We start from the raw sequence: 17,142 nt of genomic DNA on the forward strand, positions 1-17,142 counted from the left end.
CTTTATAGCAGAGTGTGACCTTGAACTTGTGATCTTCCTACTGATATTATAGACATGATGGTCAATTCCGCACCTTCCTCACCATGAAGTGGGTCTGATTAAATGATATATGATGTCCTGAGCTACTGGACCACACTTTGCAAACTTTGGAATAACAATGATGATTGAGTCCATGTAGGATGTAAAAGAAAAATTTACTTAGAAAAGTCTTAGAATATTTATTTGCATGCATCAAAATACATTATCAATACTTCAAGGGGGAAGCATTCTCAAATAATCAACCTATGTCAAGTGACCAGCTGTAGCAAGAGGCAGCCCTGTCTTGAGAGGGTCCACGTTTGTCATTGTTGCTGGCAGATCAGGCATCAGACAGAGCTAATAGCTAAACAAACCTTGGCTAATGGGAGTCTAGGCTGTGAAGCACTTTAAGTCTCTCTCGCAGCCACTACACTGGCTGCTACATTATTTCACCTGTGGTGCCTTTCCACAGTATCTGATGGCAGAAAGGAGGTGCCATTAGCTGGCTGTCTTTTGTGTACCTGGCTACTCAATGGCTCTCTCATGGTAGACAATCGCAATGGGTATTTCCTTCAGTCTCTGTGCCCATTCCACTGTATCCCATCCATATGTCTCTACCCCAGACCTTCTTGACATTTGTCTTCAAATATTTTTTTTTCCTTCAGGATGTCCTGATTGGCTGGCCAGGATATTTGTCACTACTCACAGGTTACTATACAGTGAAATATCACTAAATTCACAGTAGTATTTACCACTGAGTCAGGAATAGTAAATGAAATCAGATATTAGAGATAAAGGAAACTTGGGTGTTACATGGTTTTGTTTTTAAAAGAGAGACTCATATTACTGGGAAAATGGAAATAATACGGTATGTCCTCTTAGTACTTTAGTTTATAGAAAGACTCAAGAAAGATACCCACTCCTCCACTGTCATCAAGGCACCCAGACATAGTGGGGAAGTGCCTTCCCTATATAGAAGACCGAAGAATTCTTTTTGGCACTGGAAGACTGGCTCAGTCAGTAAAGTGCTTGCCTCACAAGCATGAGAATCTGGGGTGTACTTGCAACCTCAGCACTGGGGAGGCAGCAGCAGCTGGAGCCCCGGGCTTGCCAGCCAGCCCAGCCTAATCGGTGAGCTCTGGGCCAATAAGAGGCTTTGTCTCAAAGGGGGTGGGTGATGTTCCTGAGAGCCCTCGGAGGTTATCATCTGACCTCCACACACACACACACACACACACACTAAAAAGAGTTCTAACTTTGTGCCAAATGGGTAACCTTTCATAAACTAATTTGGAATTTCAAGTATGACATATTTTGCCTAGAAAACATAATCTCCAAGGCTCTGTCAAACAACTTGATTTATTCTCTCTCTTTCATCATCATCATTGTGAAAAGAATGAATTTTCTCCATTTGCCACACACAAGTGACGAGCAAATATCACAATGCTATTCTGTTCCACAGACCCAAAGCGTGAAGCCAGTCTTCTCGGGACCTCTGGTATGATAAGTCAAATACATATTTTTTTTTCTTTAACCTTTCTCAGTTACTTTGTCACAGCAATGAAAACCATGACTAACACTATAGTTGCTTTGTGTGACTGCTGTAACAAATTACCACACATTTGGTGCTTGAGACAGTTTATTCTCTCACAGTTGTGAAGGTCAGAAGTTTAAAATCAGTTTTACTAGGTTGAAATCACGATAGGAGAGCCATGCTTCCTCTGGGATCTGGGGAGGATGGATGAGGGGAATCCATTCTTGTGCCCACCAGCTTATGGTGAGCATAGGTGCCCTTTGACCTGATACAGGATGTCTCCAAATACCTCTGCTTCATCTTCACAACACCTGCTCTGTGAGTGTCAGCCCTATCTGACTGTCTCTTAGAAGGATGCTATGATGGCATTTATCTTTCACCTTGGGAACCCACTATTAGTTTCCCAACTTAGGATCCTTAATAACATCTGAAAAGTCTTTGCCATATAAGATTAATATTTACAGGGATTAGGAACTGTTTGTTATGTTTAGGAACCACTAGTCAGTCTATTGTCCCTTAGCATCCATAGGGGATTGATTCCAGGATCCTCACAAAATACTAGAATCCTCAAACAACCCAAGTCCCTTAGACAGAAAAGTGTTTGCATATAACATATGCATATCTTGCTATGTACTTATAACACTCAATACAAGTATCATAAATAGCTATATGCATTGCTTAGGGAAAATATACATATTCCATGAAGACACATTGTATAGAATATTTTTAAACTTTTTATTGATGTTTTGTGGATTTCACATCATGCACCCCAATCCCATTCATCTTCCCATTCTTTTGTATCTGCCCTTGCAAACCACCCCAAATAAAATAAGTTTTTTTTTTTTTTTTAAAAATATCATCAGGGAAGCTATAGTGAGTCACACAGTATACCTTTGAGTCCATACATCTTTACTTGTAAGTGTTCGTTGCAATGTTGGTCTAGTTCCAGGCTCCTCCTACCCTATCGACATTAGGCCCTCACTGGGACTCCTCTTGGATATCCTATTGTTTCCTTGTGTGGTAGCGATCCTGCAGCTTTGAACCTGCAGGACTGGCCCCTTCACAAGCTCCAGCAGTTAGTTCATAGATGGGGGGATACTCGGGTGGGGAAACTCATAGCTCTGGTTCTGGGCAGGGATGGTAGCTGCATTGGTCAGCCTGCCAGCTCTTCCCTCATCCTCACCACCAGGGGCAGCTCCAGCACTGCCCCAGCTAGCTCACCCACTGCCCGCAGGCAGCAAGGGCCAGGGCCAGCTCTGCTCTCACGCCCTCAGGGCTGGCTCCCTCAGACCCACACCACCAAGGCCAGCTCTGCTTTGCTCCCAAGGCAGGTGCAGGGCCCATTCTCCCAAGTGCTGCAACTGGTGAGGGGCAGGATCAGCTCTCTGGGAGATGGGTAACGCATTTTCCCCTTGCCCAGACCACCACGGGGCACATGAGGAGGGTCACCGCTCCCACTCTCATGCCTGTTCTCCCACCAACAGGGTGGGTTCTACATTTTATAGAATATTTTAATGTGCAGTTAGCTGGATATGAAGTTGGATATACACATATAGAAGGATGACTAATATTCATATACTAGATATGCGCACCTCTAATAAAAACTTTCAGCTGTTAGAACAGAAATTCCCTATTACAAATAAACTTTTGCTGAGAGAGAGAGAGTCTTAGACAGCATAGAGTTCGGGGTTCAGCCATCTCAGGATTTTAATTGGTGCCACTCTTCCAGCAATTTCTAATATGGCACCCAACAAGTGAGGAGTCATGTTGGAGGTGACAAACCCCGGGGGTGGCACTTCTTTAGCCGATAGTGGGTGGATAAGTATAATTATAGACTATGAATCAAGTCTTGAGAGTAAAGATGTTTCCTGACACTGAGCTATATAAAAACATCATTTCTTCTGAAAAACAAAATAATTAAAAGCATACAGTCAAGACCCCAGGGCACACTTGAGAACTTGATAGATATTAATCTGTTGTCTAGTCTGTGCATCACATTTCACTCAACCAATTTACAGAACATACAAATTCGATTCCCAATTCACTGCTGTGTGTGGTGGACAGAAAACTGAGAACAGCCATACTTGAGCCTGTCACTTGTCCCTGGCTTAGATGCTGAAATTCTGTATTTCAAGCCTGAGTCTGCTGAGAGTAATAGCATGAGACTGCGTGTCTGGGAAGAGATGGAGAATATTTTATACATGTAAAGAGGATATTCATGCTGGAAAATTAATCTGTGGTAACTTATATTCTAATATGGTAATACTTCCCAAGACTCAAGCAGGCTGGGATGTAGTGGGAGTGAATCTAGACTAAGTTTAAACATAAATCTTATAAAGTCCATTGGCTTTTGCTTTTGTGTTTTAGAATGACTGGGTTGTAGCATACGTTCAGCTGTCTTGTTGGACGACTTAGAGAGACCAGGGAGAGCGTGAGGCATAATTCCTGACATTACATCACATAGGGGCAGGAAGAGTGGAGCAAGAGAGAGGATATTAGATTATGAGAGACTAACTATCAAACTAGAAGACTGCAGATCCTAAGCATTTCCCATGGAAGTGCCTGTCATGTAAGCAAGCCCAGTCACGTGTCTAAACGATTTTCAGTCTGTATGGCAGTCAAGTCCTGGGGAGCAGAACTGTCCAAATGAGCACAACCAACTCCACCAAATGTTGAGAGAGGAGCAAATAGTTGTCTTAAGCCACTGGATTGATTTGTATAAATGACTGGATATACTACATAAATTAAAGAGCAAACTACAAACCATGGGAAACAACAGACATTTAAATGGTTAGTGTCCTTAAGGTAACAAGGACTCACTGTAAAATCTAAGGAAAAAAAAAAAAAAACCCAGTTGCCTGGCTGGTTGGCCTTGAGACCTGGGATCAGTCCATAGTGCCAAGAAAAGCTCGTTTCAAGCTCCTTGATCAAGCTGTTGAAGGCACATGACTGTAAAAGATAGAAAACCTGGGAACTTTCAATGCCAGACCAACTGGAAATAGATACCAAACCTGCTATGAATGTATCTCTCATGAACACTGTAAACCCCTCTGCTGAAAGAGGAAAGGGGACTGGGAAATAAAAGAAACCCAACCAACAAACTAACTCCATATATGCAGACCCAAATGCAGAAATAAAAACTGTCTCCACCAAAGACTACAAATCCCACAGTAATGACCCTTAATGACAATGACATGAAAGAACTTCCAAAGAACCCGGGCCAGTGAGAGATCACTGACTCAGGTCTGACAAATGGAGAACCTGCATAAGACCAAACTAGACTCCCTGAATATAGGTGACAATGGTGTGACTGGGACAATAAATGAGGCCACTGGCAGGGGGTCCAAGATCTAACTCTAATGCACAAACTGACTTAGTGGAGCCCATTTTATTTGGAGAAATACCTTGACCAGCCTAGACACAGGGGTGTGGGGGTGGAGAGATGCCTTGGTCCTGCCTCAGTGAGATGATGGGACAGACTTAGTAGACTTCCTAGGGGAATATTTACCCTTTCAAATGAGCAGATGGGAGGTGGAGGGGGGAGCAGGAGCAGGAGGAAAGGAGGAAGGGGGAACTGGGATTGGAATGTAAAAAATAAATTAATAAAAAATTAAAAAGAAGAAAATGTCAAAGAAAGGACTTCCAAAGAATTAAAAAAAAAATGATCTTAACTGTGATCAAATCACTCAAAGAAGATGAGTAAAATAAGGAAGTCAATCCAATACATGAAAATAGACTTCAGTTTTGTTTTGTTTAAAGAAAACCCAAACTGAAATGACACTGTCAGTGGCAAACCTCAGTTGAAAGCCCCACCAAGAGGTTGCACTGTTAAAAACATCAGTCAAGGATGGAAGAATGCTTGATCACTTAGTAAAGGTCAATGAGAAACTTAAGGCAAAAATGAACTGAATAGAGGAAAGTTAGGGAAAAGATCTAACCTCTGAATGATGTGTACAGAAGGAGAATACCATAGCAAAGGCACAGAAAACATTTTTAATACAATCACAGAAGTCCCCAGGTCTAGGGAAAGAGAAGCCCATCTAGATATAAAAAAATTACAGAAAGTTAAATAGATGAGACCAGAAAATCTTCACGATGCATCATAGTTAACACATTAAAACACACACACACACACACACACACACAAACACACACACACACACACACACGAGAGGGTATTGAAAGCTGCAAGAGAGAACGGTAAAGACACCTATACAGGCAGGCACATTAGAATAATATTTAAAAATTCAGCAACAGCTTTTAAAGCCAGAAGGGCCTAGAAAGATTCCAAGTCTTGAAAGACCACAATTGTGAACCCCAATTATTATACTCAGCAAAACTATCTATCAAAACTAGAGTTGAAATCAAAGCTTCCCATGGTAAGGAATAGAATAAAGAAATTTATGACTACAAAGTCAGCTCAACAGAAAATACTAGAAAGAACACATCAATCTGGAGAGTGTTAAATACACCCAAGAGGTCACAGTAGACTAAGCAATGCCAGGGCAGGCAATCAAAACAGCACAAGGTCAACAAAATGACCGGAATTAATATACATCTTTTCAATAATAAGTCTGAATATTAGTGGTCTCAATTATCCAATAAAGACACGGACTAACAGATATGATTAGAGAACAGGATCAATGGGGGCTGGAAAGTTGGCTCAGCAGATATGAGCACCACTTGAAGAGGATGGAAGTTCAGTCCCCTGCACCTACATAGTGGCTCACAACAGTCTAACTCCATTGCTGGGGAGATCTGGCATCTTTTCTGGACTAAGCAGGCATAAGGCATGTACATATGTGCAAGCATACATGCAGGCAGAACACACACACACACACACACACACACACACACACACACACATATATATATATATATATATGCTTTTTGTTTTTAAAAAGGAAACAGTATTCACCTTTTTCCTGCCTTCACATTACCATACTGCACCATCAATAGTAAATACCACCTTTGGGTAAAAGGATGGCAAAAGATACTCCAAGCAAACATAAGTAATAAACTAGCAGGAATAGTCATTCTAATATCTGACAATTGTCTTCACACCATTACTAGTAGAAGGAGCTAAGAAAGAATACTATATATTCATTAAAGAAAAAAAAAAGCAACCAACAGGACATTGCAACCCTCAACATATACACACCAAACACAGGGCACCCAATTTCATAAAGGAAACATGTTTAGATCTAAAGTCACAGATTGGCATAATGATTACTGGGTGATTTCAATACCCACATCTCACCAATAGCCATCTGGAAATAAAATAAAATAAAATAAAAAACAGAGGATGTCTGGAGTTAAATGACACCATAAACTAGATGAACCTAATATAGCTACAGAATATTTCACACAAAGACTAAATAATATTCATTCTTTTTAGCTACCCACAAAACTTTCTCCAAATTAACCAGATATTAGAACATAAAGCAAGTCTCAACAAATACAGGAAAATTAAAACAACATCCTTCATTCCTCTTTGCTTCAAAGAAAGAAATCTAGACACCAACAGCAGTAGAAATTGCAGAAAGCATACAGACTCATAAAAGCTAAACAACAGATTATGGAATGCTATCTGATGAAGAAAGAAATCAAGAAGAAAAAATTTAAATTCTTAGAATTAAATGAGAATGAAAACAGAAAATCTATGGGACCTCTTCAAGGCAGTCATAAAAGAAAAGGTATATGGCATTAAGTGCCTATGTCAATAATTTTGAGATAACTCAATTCAACTTTATGATATTTTGGGTTGGAGCCTAGCTTTTAATGACTAAGCCATCTCTCCAGCCCAAAAGAACAATACTCAGCTTTATATAGAAAAACAAAAGACCCAGGATAGCCAAAACAACCCTGTACAATAAAGGAACTTCCAAAGGCATCACCATCCCTGACTTCAAGCTCTATTATAGAGCTATAGTCCTAAAAACAGCTTGGTATTGATGCAAAAATAGACAGAAAAACCAATGGAATTGAATTGAAGACCCTGATATTAACCCACATACCTAAGAACACCCGATTTTTGACAAAGAAGCTAAAATTATACAATGGAAAAAAAAGACAGCATCTTCAACAGATGGCATAAATAGGTGCTGGTGTGCAGAAGACTTCAGATAGATCCATATCTATCGCCATGCACAAAACTTAAGTCTAAATGGATCAAAGACTGCTTGGAGATGTCATGATGTCATTCTGTAAATATGGTTAATGAATAAAGCCCTGTTGGCCAATAAGAAAGCAAGATAGGCGGGACTAGGAGACAAGGAGAATTCGGGAAGAGGTAGGAGGAGATTCAAAATGTAGGACCAAGAGAGAAGAACTCCAGACCCTCTCTCTGGTAAGGTAAAACCACGTGGAAATACTTAGATTGATAGAAATGGATTAATATTTAAGACAGAGCTAGCCAATAAGAAACGCTAATAACAGGCCAATAGCTTTATATCTAATACAGCGTCTCTGTGTGTTATTTGGGGCTGACGCAGCTATGGGAGCAGGCTGGAGGGAAAACTACATGTAACAAAAGACCTCAACATAAATCCAGCCACAGTGAACCTCTTAGAAGACAAAGTGGGAGGTACTCTTGAATGAATTGGTACAGGAGACCGCTTCCTGAACATAACACCAGTAGCACAGACACTGAGATCAACAATAATAAATGGGACCTCCTGAAATTGAAAACCTTCTGTAAGGAAAAGAACACAGTCAACAAGACAAAACAGCAGCCCACAGAATGAGAAAAGATATTCACCAACCCCACATCTGACAGACAGCTGATTTCCAAAATATACAAAGAACTCAAGAAGCTAGTTAGCTAAACACCAAATAATCCAATTAAAAAGTGGGGGTACAGAACTAAATAGAGAATTCTCAATTGAGGAATATAAAATGGCTGGAAGACACTTAAGAAAATTCTCAATATTCTTAGCCATCAGGGAAAAGCAAATCAAAACAACTCTGAGATACCATCTTACTCCTGTCAGAATGGCTAAGATCAAAAATACTGAGGGCAGCTTATGCTGGAGTGGAGAGGATGTTGGTGGGAATGCAAACTCGTACAGCTACTTTGGAAATCAGAATGGCAGTTCCTCAGAAAAATGGGAATCAGTCCACCTCAAGATCCAGTAATTCCACTCTTAGGCATATAACCAAAAGATGCACATTCATACAACAAGGACATCTGTTCAACTATGTTCATAGCAGCATTATTTGTGATAGCCAGAACCTGGAAGAAACTTAAATGTCCCTCAACTGAAGAATGGATGGAGAAAAAGTGGTACATTTACATAATGAAGTACTACTCAGTGGAAAAATATAATGGAATCTTGAAATTCGCAGGCAAATGGATGGAACTAGAAGAAACCATCCTGAGTGAGGTAATCCAGTCACAAAAAGACAAACACAGTATGTACTTACTCATATATGGATTTTAGACATAGAGAAAAGGATCACCAGCCAGCAATCCAAACTGCCAGAAAAGGTAGGAAACAAGGAGGACCCTAAGAGAGACATATATGGTCCCTAGGAGAAGGGGAAAGGGACAAGATCTTCTGAGCAAATTAGGAGCATGGGGGGAAGTTAGAAGGAGTTAGGGGGATGAGGAGGGGAGAGATGGTCATGATGGAGCAGAAAGATTGAGTCAGGGAAAGAATAGAGGAGAGCAAGAAAAGAGATAACATAGGTTTAAAGAGAAATCTGGCACTAGGGAAATGTCCAGAGATCTACAAAGATGACCCCAACTAACAATCTAAGCAATAGTGGAGAGGCTACCTTAAATGCCCTTCCCCTGTAATGAGAATGATGACTACCATACATGCCATGCTAGAGCCTTCATCTAGTAGCTGATGGAAGCAGAAGCAGACACCCACAGCTAAACACTGAGCCGCCTCTTGGTATCCATTTGCAGACAGGGAGGAGTGATAAGCGAAGGGGTCAAGACCAGGTTGGAGAAACCCATAGAAACTGCTGACCTGAACGAGGAGGAGCTCATGGACTCTAGTCTGATAGCTGGGAAACCAGCATAGGACTGACCCAGATTTCCTGAATGTGATGTTAGTTGGGAGGTCTGGGCAGTCTATGGGGCCTCTGGTAGCTCATCAGTATTTATCCCTAGTATATAAATGGACTTTGGGAGCCCATTCCACATAGAGGAATACTCCCTCAGCCTAGACACATGGGGAAGGGCCAAATAATATGACAGACTCTGAAGACTCCCCATGGAAGGCCTCACCCTCCCTGGGAAGCAGAAAGGGGATGGGATGGGGGTTGGTGGAGGGAAGAGGGGAGGACAAAAGCGTTCGGGAACTGGGATTGATATGGAAAATAAGCTTGTTTCAAATTTAAATAAAAAATATATAAAAATAAAAAAGAAAGAATTTAATCTTTAAAATAAGACCAAAAAAAAAAAAAAAAAAAAAGGTTTAAGATACACCCTAAGGCCTTATAAAACAAGGGAAAACCCCCCACCTCCCAAAAGCAGACAGGGAGAGATAATCAAAACTAGGGTTAAAGTGAAATAGAGACAAAGAAAACAATATAACACAAAAATTGATGAAAAGAATTGATTCCCTGAAATGATGAACAAGATTGACCAAGCTTTAGCCAAATTAAATAAGAAAGAATCCAAATAAATAAAGTTGGAGATGAAAAGTAAGGCATCATAACAGACGTCAAAGAAATTCAGAGAATACTAAGGACAAACTTTAAAAATGTATGTCCCATCAAACTGGAAAATCTAAAATAAATGAATAAATTTCTACATATATACACGTGGTCTACTAAAGCTGAATCAAGATGAAATAAATAATTTATAACTGACCAGGGCATCCAATGAAATCGAAGCATTAGTTGAAATTCTCTCAACAACAACAAAAAAGCAAAAACCTAGGGTCAGATGGTTTCAACACAATTCTACTAGACCGTCAAGAAACTATTTCCCTAAACGAATCCATAAAACAGAAGATGAAGGAACATTTCTGGTCTTTTTAAAAAGCCAATATTACACTGACAGCAAAACCAGACAAAGACTCAACAAAAAAGAAAACTGTAGGCCAGCATAAGTGATGAAGATGGGTGCAGAAATTCTCAATTTAAAAAAACCTGCAAACAGGACAGATTTGAGGTAGAAGGTTTTGTGGCTGGGTTGATGCCTCAGTCCCACTGCTGGGAGCCTTGCCTGGCTATATAGAAGGCAACCAATTCCAGCTCCCTACCCCCCATTACTAGGAGAGTACACAAAGGTCAACTCTCCCATAGATTCTAGGAGTAATAGTGGTGTAGAACTCTGTGGGAGTGGCCAACCAATGACTGGTACAACTTGAGGCCCAAACCACGAGAGGGAGCCCAGGCCTGACGCTGCCTGGATGGCCAGGAGCCAGAGGCTGGACAACCCAGAGACCCAGGATAGAATCAAACACAACCAGCAAAATAAAAAATAAAAAAAGTCAGTGAAATAATTCCTAATGATACCTGGCTATCCTTATAGATCCGTGCCTAGCCCAACTGTCATCAGAGAAACATCCAGCAAGTGATGGGAGCAGATGCAGAGATCCACAGGAAACCTACAGAAGATGAGGAGGGAAGGATTTTAGGAGCCAGAGAGTTGAGGACCCTGCAAGAACACAGCCCACAGAATCAACTAAGCATGGCTCATAGGAACTCACAGAGACTGAAGAAATAAGCACAGACCCTGTATGGCTGTGAGCTAGGCCGTCTGCATGAATGCCATAGTTGTGTAGCTGTGTGTTCTTGTAGGACTCCAAACAGTGGGAGTGAGGTGGGGGTGTCTCTGAGTCTTCTGCCTGCCCTTGGGACTTCTCCTCCTACTGACTTGCCTTGTCTAGCCTTGATATGAGGGTTTGTGCCTAGTGCCAGGCATGAAGTCCCACCCTAGCTAAGGAGCTACTGGAAACTGGCAGTTGCTGAGAGATGGAAAGTCAGTTTTCTTTAGGCCTCTGGTAGGTTGACCATGCTCCAGTAGGCTCCTATACATTCCAGAGTATGCCGACAGAGCAAATTATACTTGATGGGTTTAAAAGAAATAAAAAAGAGTACACAGCATCGTGTGGGTGGGGAAGGGGTCATAGATCTGTGAGGAGATAGGGGAGGGGTGAATATGATCAAAATCTATGATATGGAATTCTCAAAGAACTAAGACAAATGAAAACAAATTTGACTCAAGTATGAAAAATAAAGTATACACATATATACATATATATGAGAATAACAAAGATTAAAATAAGACCTAAAATTGTTAATATTGTAAGGGAATTATAACTACTTTTATTTAGCTTGTTTTTCATGCTTTCCGTTTTCCAAACTTTTTTTGTTTTATTTATTTATTTATATTTATTTGGTGTGTGTGTCGGGGGTACAGGGTTTCTCTATGTAGCCCTGACTGTCCTGGAACTTGCTTTGTAGACCAAGCTGGCCTTGAACTCACAGAGATCCACCTGCCTTGGCTTCCTGAGTGCTGGAATTAAAGGCATGTGCCACCACTTCCTGACCTTTTCAAAACTTTTTTATGAGTGTGGATTACCTTCATATTGGTAAAGAAGAAAATCATTCCAGTTATATTGCTTTGAGCAGTTGACTTGGGTATTTAAGTTCCCAGCTAGAGTTATTTAATACAATTCTAACTTTTGAAATTTCAGAGGGAATTTAGTGATGGCTTTGATTCCATCAAAGGGTGAAGAATAGAGCTAGACACTTGGATGTCAAAAGCCAGGTGGACAGAGTATTTGGAAGCAGAGCCTTACCTGAGGTCTCAAAGTCGTTCTGGTCCTGTGCTCTCTTTTAAAACAGTGGTCAGCAACAGTGATTCAAATGGGCTGGAGAGACTGCCCAAAAGGAAGTGGTATGTGGAGAAAGGCTTGCCTTGAGTACCGGTCCATTTACTTTCAGAGTCTGAAACAAGGCACTCTGTTTCGTAATATAACCGTTTAAAAATTTCCACTAAAACACGTCCTTTGAGTTTATATTTATAATTGTTATTACATTTTCAGCAGACTCACACACTAACCTGGGGGGGTTAATTTGTATTATTGACAGTTTGCTTTTCTTTCAAAGGATTTTCCCCCTTAATTGATTGGTACACACAAGAGTAAGAATATTTAATATATTTAGAGACATTTCTACTTAGAAGCATTTGAATAATTTTGAATTTATTGGTATTTAATTGATTTAAAAAAATAATTATTTTTGAATAAGTATCTGAGTAATTATTCTGAAGTTTTGCTGTGGGGGAGACACATTTAGTTGCGCTTCTGTTGGATCTTGCCTTTGAAGCCACCTTTTCACTTCGAATCTCAGGAACCCAAACTAGCCCTCCTCCTCCTTTCAGTTAAAATGTTTGCTTTGATACCTCATTCTTTCGAAGAGTAACCTAAATTCCTCCTCCTTACACTCTCAGGGTTTATGGGTAAACATCTCGACTTTACCTCCTGTAGAGCTGAGACTATTCTTAAAATGCTTGGACGTTTGGGGATTAGTTCTTCATCCGGTGGGAATGCTACACTTCTCCTCTCTTCATGTGGCTTGTCTTCCTTCTCAGGAGGTACTTGCAAATGCTGGACTTCATCTTCTTCTGTTATCTGCGTGGTGGTAATAGGGGGCAGCAGAGTGTCTTCTGGCGTTGAGCCAGGGCTTACATGAAGAGAATGCTCTGAGAGATCTTGGTCCAACACTTTCAAAACTGGTATTACCAGGCTTTCCTTATCACCTTTTTCTTTGTTCATAAACTGTAAAAAAAGCAAGAAAATAATCATTATTCACTAACAATTCATTGTGTGTTTGTCCTTTATATACTACTATTGACATTTGTAAGTTAGTAGTACATTCCTGAATAAGACATGGAGAAATCTTACACTTGCCTGAGACTATATCTACAACATGAAAAACAGTGGTTTATGCAGAAGTGGTTTGCATATGTCTGGACTGCATAAACTGGTGACATGTTAAGGAAATCTGGGGACTGGACTGGTGTCTCACCGTCAGACAATCACCATTGTCATGGAACAAAGGAAACTTTAGTACTAAAACAATACAAACTACATCAAAAAACAAAGGAAAATGTAATAGCAAAATAATACAATGAAAGGGAACATGAAGGCTAGCTTCTTCAGATAAATAAAATCAGCATTTATACAAAAGTCTCTATCTTGCTTCCTCTCCTTGACTTGGGGAAAATCGTACATGCTGAGTCTTCAACTGATACTTGGGAGTCACTGAACAATTAAGTAGCATCAAAAAGCAGAGACCAAGTTTTCATTCTTAACTGGTTTACATGAGGATTCGTTACTTTAATAATGAAAACTCTATTACATCAATTCCCCCTTTTCCTGATTTCTATTATGAAATGTATACTGTTATTACATGGACAATGTTGAAGCATGGTGAGAGCTTCTGGCGAAAGTAAAAATGAGCGTGGACCACCTGCTTTTCAGAACTTCTGCAGAACTGCTCGGGTTTCCCCTTTTTCTTCACTAACACCTTTAACCCCCTTTCTTTGCTGTACACTCCAAATTGTTACTGTTTTCCTTGAGTCTGTTTCCACAGAGTAATTTAACTTAAAAATACCTGAGTATGGATATTGTCATAACAAAAGTAACTTCAGTGAAGTTAATTTTCACCTGTAACTATTCTTCCACTTACAAACCGCCCATCCTTCATAGAATAATGATAATTGGAAATTCTCTTGGGGCTGGAGAGATGGCTCCGTGGTTAAGAGCACGGGCTGCTTTTGCAGAGAATCCAGGTTCGATTCCCAGCACCCATCTGGTAGCCCACATGTGTCTATAACTCCAGTTCCAGAAGAGATTCAGCCCTCTTCTGACCTCTGCAGGAACCAGGCACGAATGTGTTGCACATGCAAGCAAGACACAAAGTAAAATAAATCTTTAAAAAAAAGAAATTCTCTTACCTCATTTGAAATGGCTTCAGATTTTCTATGATAGACATCTGTTTTAAAAAAAAAATGAGTACTCTTTTATTAAAACAATATTGTATTACTTACAAGTGTGTATACTGATAAAGCTAGGATTATAATTGCTAGGATTACAAATGGCTACTAAAACAGCTATTCAAACATGAACACTATCTTTGTGAAAACAGCTGACAAGTCTCTAGGAAGATAAGGGGAGCAGATGAGAAACAAACAAACAAAAAAAATGGAATGGAGCATGTATGAATTGGTGTGCAATCTTTACACTGCTCCCAAAGTCCCCGGGCCATTTTACAGTCCACCAACAATAAACAAAGTTTTCCATTTCCTCACATCCTGGCCAACACATGTTATCTTTTTGGTACCAGCCATCTAATGAGGTCTAAGATGATATTTTATTTTGACCTTGATTTACATTGAACTGATGGTTAGTGATGTTGAACATTTGTCTTTCTCTTTGTGGAGGTTTATATACAAGTTCCTAAGCCATTTTTAATCAGTTTATTTAAATTGATTTGTTATTGTTGTTAGTGAGTTGAAAAAAAAATTCCTTATACCGTTTGGGTATTAGCCACTTGCCAGATGCTTTGCAGATATTCTGTCCCATTCTGTCTGTACATTGACTCTTCACTTACTTTATACAGCCCAGCCTTCTGTTTTCGCTTTTGCTGTCTCATTAAAGGAATTGCCACTTACACCAATGTCGTTGAACTTTTTTCATATATTGCCTACAAATCTGCCTCCCGAGTGCTGAAACTAAAGGCCTGGGCTACCAACACCTGTTTGTTTGTTTGTTTGTTTTTTAACTTTTAATTGTGGTGTGTGTGTGTGTGTGTGTGTGTGTGTGTGTGTGTGTGTGTGTGTGAGCGCTCATGTCTCTGTCACTGTACTAATCTAGGAAAGTGCTGATGTATCTCCAAACTCTACTACATGATTGCTCAAGCTCCTTTGTAGTGTGGTTTGTACTGCTTGATTGAAGTGATGTAGGACCTCCCATACACTAGGCAAGCACTCTGCCACTGTCTCCCTCCGTGTGTGTGTGTGTGTGTGTGTGTGTGTGTGTGTGTGTGTAAATAGCCTAGAAAGATGATTAAGTTGCAGCAAAAATCTTGCCACAATAAATTATGTTACACACTCGAATTAAAGACTTTAAAGATACATAAACGTGTTTAAAGTACAGTGGTATACTTCAACTTGTGTTTGGGAGATTGTGTAAACACTATTTTTCACTAATTAAATCTCTTACTGATAATTTATACTTAAGTTCTCAAATTAGGTACTTATTGAATTTTCTCCACTACAATTTCTCTCTTTCTGCCTGTCTTTTTCTTATTGTCTGAGTCTCTGTCTCTCTCCCCTGTTTCTCTCTCCCCGCCCCCCACACACACGCACCCTACCTCAATAGTTCTACAGTTCAAAATGGTTAACAATTTTCTTTATAAATATCACAGTTGGGATTTAATTTTTTTCATCTTTAAAGAAATAAAGAACCATTAAGAGTTTTTAAAACTGCTGGGGTTGGAGAAATGACTCAGCAGTAAGACACTGTCTGCTCTTGCAAAGGATCCAGATTCAATTCCCAGCACGCAGTAGCAGCTCACAACCACCTGTAACTCTAGTCCTAGATGAAATGATGCTATCTGATGGCCTCTGAGAGCACCAGAAATACACTTGGTAGACAGACATATATAGACAAAACACCCATACACATAAAATAATTTTAAAATTAAAAAACTCTTAATGGGGTCTAAGACCTTTCCTTGAAATTCATACAAAATACAAATGTAATTGATACAATAATAAAGTGTATATTTGATGTATGAAATCCATTTAAAACAAAATAGTAACTTTTATAATATAACACCTTGCTTTAATTAGCTTAACAATAAACATAAAAATTAACATGATATTTTTTTACCATGTGTCATAGCTGCAGGCTCTTCTTCAATTAGACTATAAGTTTTTTCAGATAGTTCATTTGAATTATCTTCCTAGACACACACAGAAAGAAAGAAAATATGTTGAACAAAATACTTAAAGAGCTAAAATGGTTTGTTTGATTTCATAATTTTTATTTATAGAATACTTTATTACTTTATGTCATAAAACTCACATAGATAAGACTACAAAGTTAATAAAATTTTAATATACATTTCCCCTCTAAATTTACAGAGGACGACAATAAGAAGTTGGTGAGAAAATTAACCAAGGAGCATGATTTCAAAAGGACTAACTGCTCCTGAGAGAAGGAATACAAGAATGGGGACTCCTGCCATTTAAGTAATGAAATGAAAGTAAAAGAGATACAAACTGCAATGTTAATTGTATGACTTCAAGCAGGAAGTGAGAATACCAGGGAATGTATTTTTATTGGAATACGTTATGACCTATGTAATTATGTATATATTTACAAAAGTTAAAGGAAATTTGTAATGTACAATGACATTGAACTTTTTTATAAAGTACCTATACAAATAAGAGCATAAATCCACACCCTCTATAACAATTGTTCTAAGTTTCCCCTAAAGTAGTAACTATATATTAATAAATAGTAATTAATTTAACCCATAACATTACATTACTGGCCAATTATTGTAAAACATAAAAATACCAACACTGCATGACTAGTATTTCAGGGTTG

At 39.3% G+C, this 17,142-nt stretch overlaps 1 protein-coding gene across 1 annotated transcript in view; it reads right to left on the reverse strand.

The window, feature by feature from the left end:
- Window positions 1-17,142, reverse strand: part of C2cd6 (C2 calcium dependent domain containing 6) — an 84,223-nt gene that overhangs the window by 34,909 nt on the left and 32,172 nt on the right. Inside the window, exon 11 of the mRNA XM_051190636.1 lies at window positions 13,000-13,299. Within this exon, the coding sequence (XP_051046593.1) occupies window positions 13,000-13,299 (300 nt within the window). The remainder of the gene's footprint in view (window positions 1-12,999; window positions 13,300-17,142) is intronic.

Source organism: Phodopus roborovskii, unplaced genomic scaffold, assembly GCF_943737965.1.
Source record: "Phodopus roborovskii unplaced genomic scaffold, PHOROB, whole genome shotgun sequence".
Classification (NCBI taxonomy): domain Eukaryota; kingdom Metazoa; phylum Chordata; class Mammalia; order Rodentia; family Cricetidae; genus Phodopus; species Phodopus roborovskii.